The sequence below is a fragment of the Polyodon spathula genome, chromosome 8 (genome assembly GCF_017654505.1).
Source record: "Polyodon spathula isolate WHYD16114869_AA chromosome 8, ASM1765450v1, whole genome shotgun sequence".
In the NCBI taxonomy this organism is placed as follows: domain Eukaryota; kingdom Metazoa; phylum Chordata; class Actinopteri; order Acipenseriformes; family Polyodontidae; genus Polyodon; species Polyodon spathula.
Genome location: NC_054541.1, coordinates 12,525,932 through 12,543,118, shown reverse-complemented (window position 1 = coordinate 12,543,118; position 17,187 = coordinate 12,525,932). Strand labels below are relative to the sequence as shown.

Genomic DNA, 17,187 nt, shown 5'->3' with positions numbered 1-17,187 from the left:
AGCCAATGTAACGCCCCCCTCGGAGTCCCCGGCAAAGTTGGGCCTCTTTGCACAGCCTGGACACGAACTGGTGCCGTCCAAGCTGTGCGACTCATCCTGCGCTCCCAGCAGCAGCAGCTTAACTGGGTGAACCGCTTGGGAATCACTGAACCTCTTTCTTAATGCAGTTTAAGCTGCGATTACCTTAAATCACACAAAGAGCTGTCAAATGCATTACAGGGTGGCGCCCTAATGATTGTTAATGGTAGGGAGCAAAGCTGCTTAGCCATAATGTAACTGCAAATAATAGCTGATTATGCAATTGCAGCACTAAACATTTCAAGTTATATTAGGTGGGGAAAAAAATTAAAATAATGAATGCGTTAAGGTTTTGCATCCATTTTGCATGTTTATTATTCCATTTTGTTTTCCTTTTCGTCCATCTGTTACAGGAAGATTTCACTATTTTTAATATAAATATTTATGATGCTGGAAGCCAGTTTGAAGACATTTGGCTGCTGCTGTATATGCTGTGTGGAGTCTAAAAAGGACAGTGTATTTTTGGTCATATAGAGGAATCTCCTTTATTCTGGAAGAGGAACCATAACTCTATGGAGCCAGAGTAAATACCACAAAAGAACCCACAGCTAGTACTGGTGACTACTAAGGAAAGCCTCATTGACCCCATCCATGATGTTTTCAGTCCTGTGTGTCAGTCATTTTTTAGCAGTGTCAGACAGACACCTGTATATAATCCACAAGTCATTATGGGTGCATTGCGGCATCTCTTGCCAGTGGCACATTGCTTTAGAATAAACAAAACAAGAAGCAGAACAGCTGCGTTTTAAGCATTAGTTTCTGATTGAGAGAGATTTTAAAACTGAGTGTTTAAAGTGTACCCTGTGTAATGAATAAACACATCTTGCCTGTCATCCCTGCCCTTCACTAACACAGCCTATTATTTCAGTCGCTTGTTCTTTGGATACATAGGTTGGTCGTGTGCCCTTTGGGTCAGCTTTTTTGAACATTTCCTTGGCAACGAACACAAAAACGCAGGGATAATGAATTCACATGGCGCCGAAAATTTGTAGAGGGAAAAGATGTCTGGTTGGAGATAATGCAAACCCAACAGCTTGTATGTCGGAGCCCGACAGATTGAAGGGCTTACCACAATAGTCAGTAGGTTGCTTAAAGTCTTAGGTTGCTTAGAGTACACAATGACGCTGTTTTCATTCAATCAGCGAGGGCCGACAGCGAGCTGCTCCTGCTTCCCTGCAGTGACCTGGGCGACGGTAGAGGGGAGCCTGTGTTTAATAACGAGCTGGGGTATGCGCATGGGCCCAAGATAGAGTAGCATTGACGTTTATTGGGATTTCACCAGAAATAAAGTGCCAACCACCCCCCACCAACCACCTGTTGGGTTTTTTCTAACTCTTCGTATGAGTAATCAGAAAATAGGCAATGTTAGGCAGGCTTCCCACTTTCTGTGTGTGTGTGTGACACTCCTGAGCCTCCTCAGTGGGGCTGTAACAGACTCTAGGGAAATTAAACAAAAGATACGAATAAGAGGACTAATGAACTGGAAAATCTCATTAAAAGAACAGGATAAAGAAGAGAAACACACACACACACACACACACACTAAAAAAAAACTTGAACATTCATTTGCAAGCCAGTTATTTACAGAAAGGGGGAGGATCTACACACTGAGATAATGAGCATGTTTAATAAAAAGCTGCAAAATGATCTACCCGAAAGGAATACATTATAATCAAGCACATCAAACAAGTGTGAAGAGCCCATGCCATGAGCTTAATTAATAACAAAATACAAGACACATGAAACCCATTAAAGACACGTTAAATTAAATGTACTCTGAAGCAGTGTGTCCTCACAAGGGAAGTACTGATATTCCACAGAGCCCACCTAGGAGTGACTGATTGTGAGACTGCAGGAACGTCCTCTCCACCATATATATATATATATATATATATATATATATATAATATATATATATATATATATGCATTTATAACAGGAATGGGGTTTCTTACCACAGCTGTTGTTTGTTTTGTTTCTTGGTGGTACGATAACAATAAGTCCTCTCCTGTGCAAATGCAGTCTACATGTAGGGAGTGTGTGCTGCTGCTGTGTGCATCTTCCAGGAGCCCCTTGGAAACGAGGTGCAGCTCTCAATGGGTTCCCATCCTAGTTAACCTCCAGAGGACTACATTAAATTACACTCTCTGTTCAGTGAAAAAACACAGCCACAGTCCAGCCCTTCTAATGCGACAGAGCAGCATGATGATCAGTCCCTGCCTTGTGTCTGATAGCAGCTAGAAAGCATGAGCATGTCCTACAAACGTGTTTATGTTTTATAAGAGATGCGGATGATAGACAGGATTATAAGTGAGTCTTTTTAAATGTGTTGCAGCATTTCAAGATAATTAACATGTAAATAGCCCTTCTTTGACAAATTGATTTCAACAGTTGCATGGCAGCTTAGGTTGTTACAATTTTATTTAGTTACTTTAAAATGTAATTGTCGCCAATTTTTTACAACGGTTTTCTCCTAAATTTAGTGTGCCCAATTATTGTCTGTATCCCCCGCTCACCACTCGCAACCCCCCGCCGACTCAGGAAACGGCAGATGGAGCATGCATCCTCTGAAACGTGCTACTGCCAATTTGTCATTTTTCGTACTGCGGATTCACAGCGATGCCACCAGACCCATAGAGCTGGAGGACAGCACAGATCTGGTGGCTCCATTGCAGAACCACAGACGCCCTATCAGCCACAGGGGTCACTGATGTGCGGTGAGCTGTGGATTCCCTTGCTGACCTAGGCCCTCCCTACCCGGGCAGCGCTCGGCCAATTGTGCGGCGCCTCCTAGGAACCCGGTCACGGTTGGCTGTGACATGGTCGAACTTGTGATCACCAGGCTATATGGCACATCCTGTGCTCCGCGCAGAGCGCCTTTGATGGATGCACCACTTGGGAGTCCGCTTATAATTTTATAATTTATACCCACTTTGCACTTACAGTAGCTGTTATCCAGAATACGTTTATACTTTATACACACTTTGGACTTACAGTAGCCTTACTAATACCCTCATTAGCAACAATACAGTAAGTTTCTCTTGAAAATCGGAATTTACGTCAAAGTCAGAAATTGGTATAAGCCAACCTTAAAAATGAATTGGGATGTGAAAATGATTTTCTTTTCCTCCTCATAGATAGGCTTAAATGAATTAATAAAATGTCACATGCCCTAATACCTGCTTTAATTCATGTAATCTGATTTTCAAATGAAACACGTTTCATATTCACAAACACAAACTTGCTCAAGCATGGGGATAGCTGTTGTGGGTACTATTGTGGGCAGTTAATATATTCTTAAGAGCAATAAATTAAAGGACCTCCAAGAACTGTAGGGGATAAAGAGATACCTTTGATAGTCAAGATCTCGGTGGGACCTCCAATAAGAGCTGTGGGTACTACTGTAATGTACAAACCCGTTTTTAATATCGCTCTCTGAAAATGATGGTGGATTTACACGTTACAACAAGCCGAAAATAGACCACATTCCAGACTGTTCAAAGTTCATGAATCTTGTTTGTTCAACGTAAGCATATGATTCATTACTGGGAATCTCTCCTTAGAAAGATGGTATTTATTAAGCATGCAATAAAATAAGTTTGAAAATCACACAAAACAGTTACAAAATTAAATGTCACATTAAAAGCATTACAATGAGAACTAAGGTTTAAAACAACAATTCACCAAAGAAATACGAGTACATACTGACACAAGGGGTCACAATACCTGAATAGATATTTTAAGAGTATTGTTACCTAGCCTGAAAAGTAGTCACTTTCAACGTTCCGTTGCCTTGCGTTTTTCCAAGTGTCAGGGCTCCCAACCTTGATGGATAAATACTTAGAGCTGAGGGCTCCAGGTGCAGTCTTTAGTTTCTTAACGTCTTCTTAGGTCTGAGGCAGCAGTCACAGGCTTGGGGCGGCTAGCGGGTCCTGGGGAGCTAGCAAAAGGTTTGGGGCAGCTAGCAGGTCCAGGGGAGCTAGCGGGTCCAGGGGAGCTATCAAAGGGTAGGGTGCAGCATCAAAGGTCTGGGGCAGCGAGGAGCTGGGCTAAAGCAGGGGTTTTATACTTTTCAAACAAAGAGATTGTTTGATTGGATTTCCCGCTGCATGCTCCGACTGGCTATTTTGTAGCACATGGGCTTGCAATCTTGATTGATTGCTCACCCCCCTTCCTCTGTCTGATTATCATAATCTGGAAAGGGGAAACTTTAAAACATGCATAACTTTTGCTAAATAATTCAGATTTTATTCTGAATTCCTGTTATTTTTACCATAAGAAATTACATTTCTTTAGACACCAAACATGTCTGGTTGCGATTTTGGTTATGGTTTGGTTTTGCAAACAGTTTAATTCTCATAGGGATTTATAACTTGGGTTATTCTATACTTTTTACTCAATTTAAGAATAAACACGCTTGCATCTTGTACTCAGTGGTATTAAGTCATTATATGAAATTTGTCTTAAATCTTTTAAGACATTTTACTCTCTTTTTCAGACTCCTATGTTAAACCACCTCTCTCTCCCTAGACGGGTTAATTAAATCACGGAGACGGGTTTGATTAGCCATTTGTTTCCCAAGTGCCTGGTGCATTCAAGGTGTGAGGTTGATTGTTATCTCTAGGCAAAACTAGACAAATTAGATTAAGGTTCATTCACTGTAGATTCCTGATAATATAACATCATAAGGACATAACATAGGAAGGTCCATGACATTTGCAATATATTTGTGATGACAATGTCTATAGAACCTACACTGTACAGTGGATCCCTGAGGTCTGGTATGGATATACAGTACTGGTACCAGTGTAACACAAATAAAACCTGAATCTGTCACTCTAATGTAGCCAACAATGGAACTTGTAGTTACAATAGTTTAACCATTACCCCCTATGGATCTTGTCTTATCTCAGTGTACCGGATCCTCAGTAAACGATGTTGTCTAACTGTCACATTCTCCTCCTCCCCGCTGCAGACAACAGCCACAGTGAGATGAGCCAGCCCACCCTGACGATCCAGACCTACCCTTACAGGGGCTGCAAGTCTGTGGAGATGTCTTACCAAGCTGGCCAGTTTCAGCCAGCGATCCGCGTGGCTGATCTGCTGCAGCACATCACCCAGATGAAGTGTGGACAGGGATACGGGTTTAAGGAGGAGTATGAGGTAAGAATGGTCAGTACTCTTCCAAAATACATCTCCAGTTACAAAGGCTGATTTATTTATTTCATTATTCGATTGTGTTAAACCAGCCTGAGGCTGAACTGGATGCCCTAATGCCAGCGTGATTTAAAAAGATATATATATTTAAAAAAAAATGTACAACAGAATTAAGATGTAGTTGTTGGTTCATGCTGAGTTGTAATTCAGGACCACCACGTAGCACATTATTAAAAATACTTTGGGCTATGATCAGCACTTGGAGACTGGTTGTTTTCCACAGGTCACGGTGTAGTTTAAAGCAATGAATTAGATGCTTTGGTCCCATTCAAAACATTTTTTAAAAACATCAGCATTCAAGAGCTCCTTCTCTCTCTTTTTATTGCATCTTTTGCTTTGGCCTTGTCTCTCCAAGCTATGGCCTCATCTCTCCAAGCAATTCCACGATTGAGCGAGGCCTTGAATCATATACATTGCTTTCTGTTTGGTAACAGACAGTAACCTCTTCAGGGTGAAATGTATGGCGTGTGAAACGGTGCTGGATTGTTGGCCAGTGGTTTTCAGTAATTCAGCTCCCTTTATAATGTGCACTCCCATTGATTGCTGTTCCCTGGAACGCTGCACTGTTACAACAGCAGTGTGGGAAGATCTGGTTTTGTCTTGGACACATAACACTGCTAGTATGTTTTTATCCCTTAGATTAGATTGTATGTGATTTCTGAAGAAGAAAAGCCTGCTTCTAACAAGAGCAGAAAAACAAACAAAACCATAGAAATGCAATGGTTTCTGTTTCAGATATTTAATACCAGTTTTCATTGCGATGTCAGGAGAATTGTAGTGAATCATGGTGTTCTTCTATTACAGTGAGGAATGGTGCCTCAGACTGAATGGATTTTATTTATTTTTTTACTGGAAATAAGGAAAGAAAGCATTAGTTTTAACCAGGGTAAAAGTATGACAAACAATGAAACTCAATGCATAGATTTTCTTTCAACTTTTAATTTCAGTGTTTCTTCCATTCCTTTACATACTCTGGATACATAGGCTGATCTCATAACTTGCTCTGTCCTTGTCGATAAAATAAAGAATCTTTTTACTTGCATTAGTTTTCTTCTTTGCAAAGGGATCATTTGTCATGTGAACGTTTTATTCCACTTCCCCCCTATCTTTTCTTTCCTAAACAGATTTGCCTCTCAGTTTCAGGCATATCACAGCTCCAATGTTCACTATGGGCTATATATAATACTCAACTTTTTTTTCACTCTTGTATGAAATCATTGGAGCTTTAATCACAATATCTGTCTCTGCCACTAAAGCAGAAAAGGAGATTTACTGTACGTGCACAGGGTGGACAAAACATTGGAAACTCTTGCCATCTGTATTGCCTGCGTTTGTGTGAATGGACTGTCCCTCACATACTGTAACAGATGAATCTCTTGTGAGTCTGTTTTAGACACAAAGGGAAAGCCGACAGATTTAACAGATTGATAGCGGGCTAATAGTTCGGTTAGCGTTACTTGATGTTCCTCCAAAGCAACAAATCTACGAGCCAACCGTGATTTACTCCTGCAGAACAATGTAATCACCCTGCAGAGTTACTGTCGGGTTGAATCTGGCTGCTCATGCTGTCCCTACATCCCACTGGCAGTGTTATGGCAAGTGTTGTTCGTTTTCCCCCTTTGGTGTCACAGTCTTGACTTGCTATCCTCAACTATATAGGCATGTTTAGCATTATCTGCACTCTGAACATTGACTGGACACGTGTCTAAGTAGCAGCCGTGGTGTTCCCTCGTGTGTACATTATTACACTCTATTGATTTGTACCACAGGCCACAGTCCATGAAAGGTTATGAGTATTAGTTTGAACTGCCTTCAACTTCCCAGGGACCTTAGCACTGCAAGCACCAATTACACTGAGATGGGCACAAACAAGAGGCCAAAGCATTTACCACGGAACTGTGTGCTGTATTTCAGTGCAATTTAAAGGATTTTCAAGTCTCAAATGCATCATGAGTTCTGGAGAACAGACTTTGGTTTGGATTTCCAACCCCGCATTCCCTGATGCAATTGGAGGCGGTAATTGCTGAAGAGTCTTGGCTCCCCACAGTGGCTTTTCACCCTTTTAACAGTGTCCTATGTGTCTAATGTGTTTCTAATGCGTTGCCCAACCCTTGTGTTGAGATTTACTGGGTAAATGGGGCTGAGGCAATACTCATTGTCAACATAGTACAAATCAAGTAAGAAAAATACTTCCAACATCACCTGGAGCTCAGTTGCAGTTAATTATATTTCTCATCTGCCTGGTATATGTCACAGTCACTCTGTAGGCTCGATCCCTCAAGGGATGGGTTTATAGGGGAGAACAGGGACACGCCGGGGTGGACAAGCGTTCCTGAACTGAAACTTCTGTTGAAAAGACAGCACTCACTGGTTATAAGAAGCACAAATAAAGAGCTTTTGTTTTGTTTCACGTCTTTAGAATAAAATGGGTTTTGCTTTGATGAAGCTGGTGCCTTGTTCCTCTTCTGCACACCTCTGATTATCTTTCTGAACACAGCTAGCTTTGTTTTCTTATGTAAAGACTCCGGTAAGAGTATTCGAAAAAATAAGAAAAGCGAGCGAGTTAAAACAATGAACAGCCATGAAAATAAATCGTGTCTTAATTGAATCATGCGTGCAGATCCCATTTTGGATTTGCATCTGATTTAGGGAATTCTTGATATGCACCATTGGGCTGCCGTTCCTGATATTTTTTTTCATTTAGTTGAATTGCAAAAAGAGAAAACCAAACTTGACAAAGAGCTGTAAATTGCTATGAAATTGGAGTAATTAGCATAAATGTGTGATTATCCTGTGCTTTGTGCTGTCCTAATGCACCGCTGTCGCAATATTTATACTCAAGCTGCTGAACGGAAGAGGATTTTTATGGGGGGAGTTCTGGTCGCCATGGAAACTGCCTTCCTGTTTCTCTCACTGCGTTGTGTCTTCATTGCCAAATCTGATAGAATCAAAGAAGCTCCAGTTCAAATTACTTGGTTAATAGATGGCTCCTTCTGTCAGTCCTTTGCAGCAGTGGAGCAAGTAACCAGCCAGGTACCTCCCTTAACGTCAGTTGAACCCGACTGAACAGGACTGAACCAGTGTCTACCCCACCATTAATCTTTAATATGCGGAGCAGGATGGTTTCAGAATATTTGATCATAAATAAATAAATACACCAGGGACTAGGTGCCCGGAATCCGGACAGCAAGTGTCAGCCCAGAGACGAGTGAAGCAGTAACCTGAAACATTAACCTTAAACCTCTGGGAGAAATATGGGCCATATTTTCAAAGAGTTTACTCCAGTCTGTAATAAAATCTAAAAGAGGTAAAATACATATTCACTGTACAAAAATAAAAACAAACAAGTGGTATTTTTTTTCTCCTTTCAAAAAATAGGAGCGAATTAAAGAATGGAGGAAACACTTTGAAAACAAGGCCCCGAACACCCACAGACTTCGATAGTGACGACTGCCATACTGATAGACACTTCCAGAACATAAGTGTAGTGTTAAGATACCTCTGTTCCTTTTCACAGTAATTCTGTGGGGACCTTTAATACCCTCATAGTTGACAGATGGCTTAAATATAAAAAAAAAGTAAAGAGGTCAAGTAAGTGGCACAATCCTCTGGAGCAGGATGTCCCTTCTGCCTGAACATATACACCACTTTCTCTCTGTCTCCCGCGATGTTACATTTTAATTTTGTATTTGTTCTTTTGTTATGAACAACTCATATTTTGCTGGACGGACGTGAACATTTGCCCTCCTTATTCATTGGGACAGGCAACCAAAACCTACAGCACAGCGAAACATAGATCCAACATAATGAACTACAACTGAGGCAGTACTACTATTGAGAATTGAACAGAACACTACTTAAAAACAGACCCTTGCATGTGCTGACGTCCTCGGCCAGACCCTGTGAATTCGCTTGTCCAGATCTGATTTCAAAAGGACAAAGCACAATATGTTGGATACGAGTGACAGATTTGTTCTGCCTTTTCCAGAGCTGGGACACAACAGGGCAGGGTCCATATGGATCACCCTTTATGTAATCCGTGCAGACTGGTAATCCTATCTAATCTGAGCCATTTCACAGATAATCTGCATCCATTACTCAGGATTGTTCAACTGTGATTAAAGTCACCAGATCTGAAAAGCAGGATATTTTTAATCCTATTTTTTAGATAAGCAGCAATAGAACAAATATTTTATAGACAGAAGTATAATAAGTAAATATACTTAACTGTTAATCAAAGTGAGCTCATAAAAATAGAGATTTACTGTGTGTGTGTGTGTGTTTATAACAAACTCATGTTTATAAATGTATTGCAAACTCACTTGTCCTTTTTTCACTTTAGAGGACACCAGAAGCTTTTATTCCCCAGCTAAACACACCAAGCAAACCATGTGGACCACCAACAAAGTCCGCCCACTGTCAATAGTAAAAACATCAGCCTCTAGTACAGAAGTGTGAAGTAAAACAGGCGTGGAAAATCACTGGCCTTGCTGATGGATATGTGTTGACAATGGGATAGTGCCTCAAAGCTCTGTACTCCGTGGATTGGAAGCAGTCTTGAGTTGTTACATCTTTGTTTTAAAATTGCATTTAGGGTTTATTCCTTCCTGTTAATATCTTTGAGAATCTGACCTGCTATGAACACTGTGATGTTATCAATGTGCACTACACAGACTGTAGAACTGTGCACTTTTTCTAAATGCCTTTCACTCTTTGATTCCGCATCAGGTTACTGTGTGGTACATTCCATCAGTAATGGATTGCCTTCATTAGGAAGCACATCCTTTATTACAAGTGCAATGCTTATGTCTCAGTTAGGAAGCTCAGATGAGAAGGTGACACGTACCTAGATTGTAAAGCATGCTCTTCACCATAAGTCACTTGCTACAATGTGTTATACCTCATTCAGCACAAATGACCTGATAAAGATTATGAGCAGCAGTGAAAACATAACATTTGTACAATCTTAAAAATTGCTTTTTTTGCCTTGGGTTGTAATTTCCGCACCATTATGCTTGAGCTGTGACCTCGTTAACCATCGCTGCCTATACTGTTCACATTGCAGGGACTACCTGAGGGACAGGCTGCAGCGTGGGATACTGCCAAGAAAGAGGAAAACCGCAATAAAAACAGATACGGGAATATCATTGCATGTGAGTACAAACTGCTGCACTTACATCTTTTTAATATAAAGGTGGCTCCTTAGGGAGGGTCATTGATCATTAACAAGATGCTAAAAAGGATTAGAAATACAAGTCACATTTAATTAGCTAAATTAATTATCTGCCCTGATTAAATTGAGTTTGTCTCGATCAATAAGAACCCCGAATGATATACCACTCCACCTGCAGCATGTACACCTCGTAACGCAAAAGAGCAACGAAGCCTGACACCAAATGACACTTGCCTTAGTCTATTTAATTTGGGTCTTAGCGTCATGGCAATGTACTTATATTTTAAGTTACCAGTATATGTTCGGAACTTCTTGTCCAACTTGGCATATAGTCTTCAGACGTTTTCCCACACAATGAATGTACTTCAGTGATTTGACCAAATCTCTAAATGATATTGGCTACTGATTGGCTTAGCCGTTTCTTTGGGCACCGTTTGTCTGATATGCATTGTCACTATCCTATGCCATGTAAAATAAATACCTTTTTATGGTGATTTTTATGTTCTTGGGGGAAACATGCATTACTGATAGCGGCATTCTTCGAAGTGCTTATCAATGTGTAACGTCTCCCGAGAGCAAAAGATTGGGCTCACTTTCAAACACTACATGTCTGATCTGTTTTCACTGGAAACAATGAGGCTTGATCAAAGACAGCAATATAGATGAGAGGATCTTTAACGTGCGTGATAATGTACCATCATCTGAGTCAGAAGACGCAGACAAAGCACAAGTAATCCACTTACTGTTGTTGATGCACGAAGCCGAGTATATTTGCGAAGGGATTAGTTATGCATTTCACCATACTCATTGATATTGAAACAGAATTACTCCGAGCAGCAGTGCACTGTCTGAGGTACAGTGATGCACTTAACGGTATGGTTTAAAGCACTCTGGGGTGCATGAGCAGGTTTTATAGTACTTTGTGCGTTGGTATAACTGTCATCATGCCTTGCTTGTGTGTTGTGTTTCCCACTGCCTTCTCCCTGAGATCCCGTGTCTAACATAGTGTGATTTTAAACGGCACACTATGTTTCTGTAATAGAAGTTATATTAGCTACAGTACACAGATGGTTCTGTGAGCGAAGTGTTACAAGCATCGGCAAAATGCCCATGCAAATTCTGTAACTACACTGCTGTGGAACAGATTTCGTTAGTTGTAGCTGTTGTGCAAGGTACTATATGTAATGCCTGTAAACACACAGTATATTAGTGGCAGGTAACACTTTCACTTACAGCCCTGTACTTTTTCATTCCCCAGCTGTGTAGTTCATTTTCAGCCTATGACATGTTTGCTGCTGTAGCTCTCCTTAGTTTCTGCTTAACTTTTAATGAACTGCTGTTATTTGTTTGATCACTGTACAGAACTGGAATGAAACTGGTGCAGTAGATAATGGGGTTCTCACTGTATTTTCATTTAATATTGTCATCAAAGGTATTCCTTTCTAGTACATGAAGGTCCTTTGTTGTGACTTGATTTGGAAACCAGGTTCAGGGTACATTGCTGTAGCAGGGAGAGAAATGTGCTGACTCTGCTGGTGTGTTCACAGTACTGCGGGAAGAGGGCGGCAGCCTTCCAACAACCGCCTGTGAGTCATGGCAGTGACACAGGGAGGTTGGAAGGTAGGTGTGTGGACTTTCCCCCTCTCTGAATGGCTGAGAGGCAAGTCTTGGCAGATTGCTAGCCCTATATAAAAAATGCTCTGCTGTTTCCTCAAGTCTGCCTTTGTAGACGCGCTTTGTGTGTGCGGAAGCGCTGGTCGAGGACGAAGAGACCAGCTGAGAACAGCGAACAAGTCAGAGAGTGACAGCGGGGAACCCTTGGGCAGACCCCGAACTATTGTTTAGAGCAGGCAGGGAGCCGACAGAGTAGGACGGTGATCCGGGTCGTGCGGGTAGCGGTGACCGGGATAACGCTGCCGAGTGCAGCACCTTTTATTTGTAGTTTTATTACTGTTTTATTTTCCCTTGTCCTTTTCGCCTTCTGTTTTCATTATTATTTCTTTGAGCACCTGCGAGTGCACTTGCTGTTCGCTTACCAACTTTGGTCTCTGAATTAGGTCACTCTGGTCAGTGAATTACCCACACCCCTTCCACAATTGCCTAGAGCAGTTTTAACATGTCGATAAGAGTCAGAAGACGTTCTCTGCACCGTGTAATTATACGTGGCCCATATATATATATATATATATAATATATATATATGTATGTGTGGTGTGTGTGTTGTGTGTGTGTGTGTGTATATATATGTGTGTATGTGTGTGTGTGTGTGTGTGTGTGTGTGTGTGTGTATGTATATATATATATATATATATATATATATATATATATATATATATATATATATATATATTCATAGAAAACCCTCATTTAGGTTTGATCTGGCGCCAGCAATCTGAGCAATCAAGCCCATGATGAATCTGCCCTGACCTGGAGAAGGTGAACTGATTTCACTTAATGGTTGCCTGGATCGGCTCCACAGAGCAATCACTTAAAGACGTGCAGTGCAGTACAGTACAGTGAAAAACTCAAGCAGGGCTTTATCACTGATTGAATAATTGGCACATGTCTGATCAGCTCATATGAAGTGTGCTTTTTTTTAACGGATTATAGAGAAAGAGGTACGTTTCAAACAAAAACAAGGAAAAAAAATACATTGGCCGACTGGGCGAAGATATTTATCTTGGTAACCTTTAGCTGTGGATCTACTGTACAGGGCATTAAACAAACGATTGACTTGCAATATAGTAATAATTAGGTAATTCCGTGTTCCCTTTTTTAGATGATCATACCAGAGTAAGACTCCAACTGCAAGACGGGGACCCACATTCAGATTACATCAATGCAAACTACATAGATGTGAGTGGGTGTCTATGCATATTTTACTGTAAAAATCAAGTTCAACTACTCTATTTTGCAAAGAGTAATACTGGGTGAAAGGGTTTTCAGTACCTCTTTTGTAAAGACCTCCTCCTTCACGTTTGATAGTATGTACAAAGCTGGTCACTGAAGTCTGTTTAGAAGTTAATAACTGGCTGGATCAAATCTTTGTTACGCTGCAATTCATTTTTTTTTTTTTTTTTTAATTACACATTGGTTCCTAAGATGAAAAGGGATGGTGAAAGGAATTGATTTTTTTTTTCTTTTCCTTTTAGGGTTATCACAGACCACGCCATTACATCGCTACACAAGGCAAGTAGAGAAGCAGGCTGCCCCAAAATGATCAAAGGCACATGAAAGCTTGTTAATTCCACATGCATTCACCCCACCCGCAGCAAGTACAGCAGAAGGAGGGCTGTCGATTTGGGCTGGCTGTTTTCATTTTAAATATTTACTTGTGTATGATCGTCCCTTTGCATACATCTCCCGTAGGTTCTGTCAATATAGATTTATTTCATTCTTTTTAACGCTTTCATTACCAGCCAGTAATATGTCCTGCTGACTTTTGACAACCTGTTGATTTTTTTCACCCCCAGAAGTTATTTATTTGTTACTACACCTCTGCTGTATGGCATGTATTGTACAAAGCAGAATGAAAGCATTCGGAATTGGGCTGTATTTCTAACATATCCCCCCCCCCCCCCCCCCCCCCCCCCCCCACCACAATTTAATTTAATCTTTAGGTCCGATGCAGGAAACTGTCAGAGATTTCTGGAGAATGATTTGGCAAGAAAATTCAAGCAGTATCGTCATGGTAACCAACCTGGTGGAGGTTGGAAGGGTATGTAGCAATACTGTACATTCACGGGGCAATTATTCAGTTTACCTTAATGAAATCTGTAACTGCATGCACTGGAGCTTAATAAGAAATCGCAGTTGAGGAATTAGTGAGCAGCATGCATATGGCTCAGCATGCACTGGAAATCATGTCATTCTTCTGCATGCAGTCAGAATGCAGCAGCTATTTGTCACATGACACGTCCTCCTCGCTGGCACACAGACGCAGATCTGGATGGTTGATACACAGCATGCAATCAGGTTTGTATAATTTTCATTAAAGCACTAGGTTTTGTACTGGGCACATTTACAAAGAGAAATGACCATTTTACAGTTGATTTAATTGAAAAGTGATTGGATTCATTTATTGTGATTCATTGTATTTCATGCACACTCCTGTAAGTTACCTGAGCTGAAAAAGCCAGTCCTGTGACTGATTTGCAGTTTTGTTTCTTGCAGGTGAAGTGTGTCCGGTACTGGCCAGATGAGACAGAGTTCTATGGAGATATTAAAGTGACACTCATTGAAACAGAACCACTGGCAGAATATGTCATACGAACTTTCACAGTTCAAAAGGTTTGCTTCTTAAAAATATTTAGTTGGCTGGGAATTGTAAAATGCTTTGGTCTGCTCAGACCTTTGTTGTAATGAGTCAATTATTCGATAGATAGAGACGCGCAATACGGAGTGTACTGTATAGATCACGCTAAACACACAGCACGTAGAACCCCAGCTGCAGGTATACATTGCTAATGCTAGTGATATCTGTCTATGGTTGAGTTTAATATTGGCGTCAGGGCCAGAATGATTGCGCTTGACAGTTGAGCACAAGGGGAGTGGGAAACACATATATACACATTATGGATGAGTATTCATATTTAAAGGCTTTCTTCAGCACACACACACACACACACACACACACAAATAAAAAGATAAACACAGCATTAGAATGGTGGAATTGGGCTATCAGTGTGAAAACAATCCAAAAAAAGTGTAACGCTGCATTTAAACCTCCTTTCAAACACACACACACAATATATATATATATATATATATATATATATATATATATATGTATATATATATATATATATATATATATATATATATATACAGTGCCTTGCAAAAGTATTCAGACCCCTGACCAATTCTCTCATATTACTGAATAACAAATGGTACATTGAAATTTCGTTCTGTTCAATATTTTTTTTTAAAACACTTAAACTCAAAATCAATTATTGTAAGGTGACATTGGTTTTACGTTGGGAAATATTTTTAAGAAAAATAAAAAACTGAAATATCTTGCTTGCATAAGTATTCAACCCCCACACATTAATATTTGGTAGAGCCACCTTTTGCTGCAATAACAGCTTTAAGTCTTTTGGGGTAAGTATTTACCAGCTTTGCACACAGTGTTCGAGTGATTTTGGCCCATTCTTCTTGGCAGATTTGCTCCAGGTTGTTCAGGTTGGTTGGACGATGCTTGTGGACTGCAATTTTCAAATAGTGCCACAGATTCTCAATGGGACTGATATCAGGACTTTGACTGGGCCACTGTAGGACATTCACCTTTTTGTTCTTGAGCCACTCCAATGTTGCTTTGGCCTTGTGTTTTGGCTCATTGTCCTGCTGAAAGGTAAATTTCCTCCCAAGCTTCAGTTTTTTTAGTGGACTGAAGCAGATTCTCTTGCAGTATTTTCCTGTATTTTGCTACATCCATTCTTCCTTCAATTGTAATAAGATGCCCAGTCCCTGCTGATGAGAAGCATCCCAACAGCATGATGCTGCCACCACCATACTTCACAGTAGGGATGGTGTGTCTTGAGGCATGGGCAGTGTTAGGTTTGCGCCACACATAGTGCTTTGAGTTTTGGCCAAAAAGCTCTATCTTGGTCTCATCTGACCACAAAACCTTTTCCCACATCGCAGCTGGGTCACTCTCATGCTTTCTGGCAAACTCCAGACGTGCTTTCAGATGGTACTTTTTGAGTAACGGCTTCTTTCTTGCCACCCTCCCATACAGGCCAGTGTTATGCAGAGCTCTTGATATGGTTGACTGGTGCACCATTACTCCACTCCCAGCCACTGAACTCTGTAGCTCCTTTAAAGTGATTGTTGGCCTCTCTGTGGCTTTTCTCACAAGTCTCCTTCTTGTTTGAGCGCTGAGTTTTGAGGGACAGCCTTTTCTTGGCAGTGCCTGGATGGTGTTATGCAGCTTCCACTTCCTGATTATTGATCCAACTGTGCTCACTGGGATATCCAAACACTTGGATATTATTTTGTACCCTTTCCCTAATCTATGCATTTGTATTACTTTATCTCTAACTTCTGTAGAATGCTCTTTGGTCTTCATTTTCCTTCAGATTCACAGCCTTACCAATGATCCTTCAACAGTGGGGTTTTTATCCAGAAAATGTGACAGCAACTTTAATGGTTCACAGGTGGAGGCCAATGGTAAGGTAATTGTGTCCTCGTTAGGGCAATTTCTTTTATCGGTGCAAACTGGGAGCTTCCACAGCACAGGGGTTGAATACTTATGCAAGCAAGATATTTCAGTTTTTTATTTTTCTTAAAAATATTTCCCAACATAAAACCAATGTCACCTTACAATAATTGATTCTGAGTTTCAGTGTTTAAAAATAAAATATCAAACAGAACGAAATTTCAATGTACCATTTGTAATTCAGTAATATGAGAGAATTGGTCAGGGGTCTGAATACTTTTGCAAGCCACTGTGTGTGTGTGTGTGTGTGTATATATATATATATATATATATATATATATATATATATATATATATATATATATATATATATATATGGTTGATATATTAATCATATAATATATATATATGTATCTATAAATATCGGACACTAGTATCAAAGTCGTAGCTCCATTTATTAATCATGTCGGAGCATCAGATATGTTAACCAGTGTTTTCTGGTAAGCTGGCAAGCCCTGAGGGTTATTCAGTGGAAGAAGGATGGAAACGGACACTAAGGCAT

General features: G+C 40.5%; 1 protein-coding gene across 11 annotated transcripts in view; it reads left to right on the top strand.

Annotated features, from left to right (window-relative positions):
- LOC121319427 (receptor-type tyrosine-protein phosphatase T-like) overlaps positions 1 to 17,187 on the top strand; it is a 155,866-nt gene that overhangs the window by 128,638 nt on the left and 10,041 nt on the right. For 6 of the 11 annotated variants that reach the window (XM_041256854.1, XM_041256850.1, XM_041256849.1 and 3 more), the window contains 6 exons: positions 5,054 to 5,250; positions 10,361 to 10,448; positions 13,248 to 13,324; positions 13,621 to 13,657; positions 14,089 to 14,186; positions 14,642 to 14,758. In XM_041256854.1, the coding sequence (XP_041112788.1) occupies positions 5,054 to 5,250; positions 10,361 to 10,448; positions 13,248 to 13,324; positions 13,621 to 13,657; positions 14,089 to 14,186; positions 14,642 to 14,758 (614 nt within the window). The remainder of the gene's footprint in view (positions 1 to 5,053; positions 5,251 to 10,360; positions 10,449 to 13,247; positions 13,325 to 13,620; positions 13,658 to 14,088; positions 14,187 to 14,641; positions 14,759 to 17,187) is intronic. The other 5 variants (XM_041256860.1, XM_041256851.1, XM_041256858.1 and 2 more) reach the window with 1 other exon arrangement.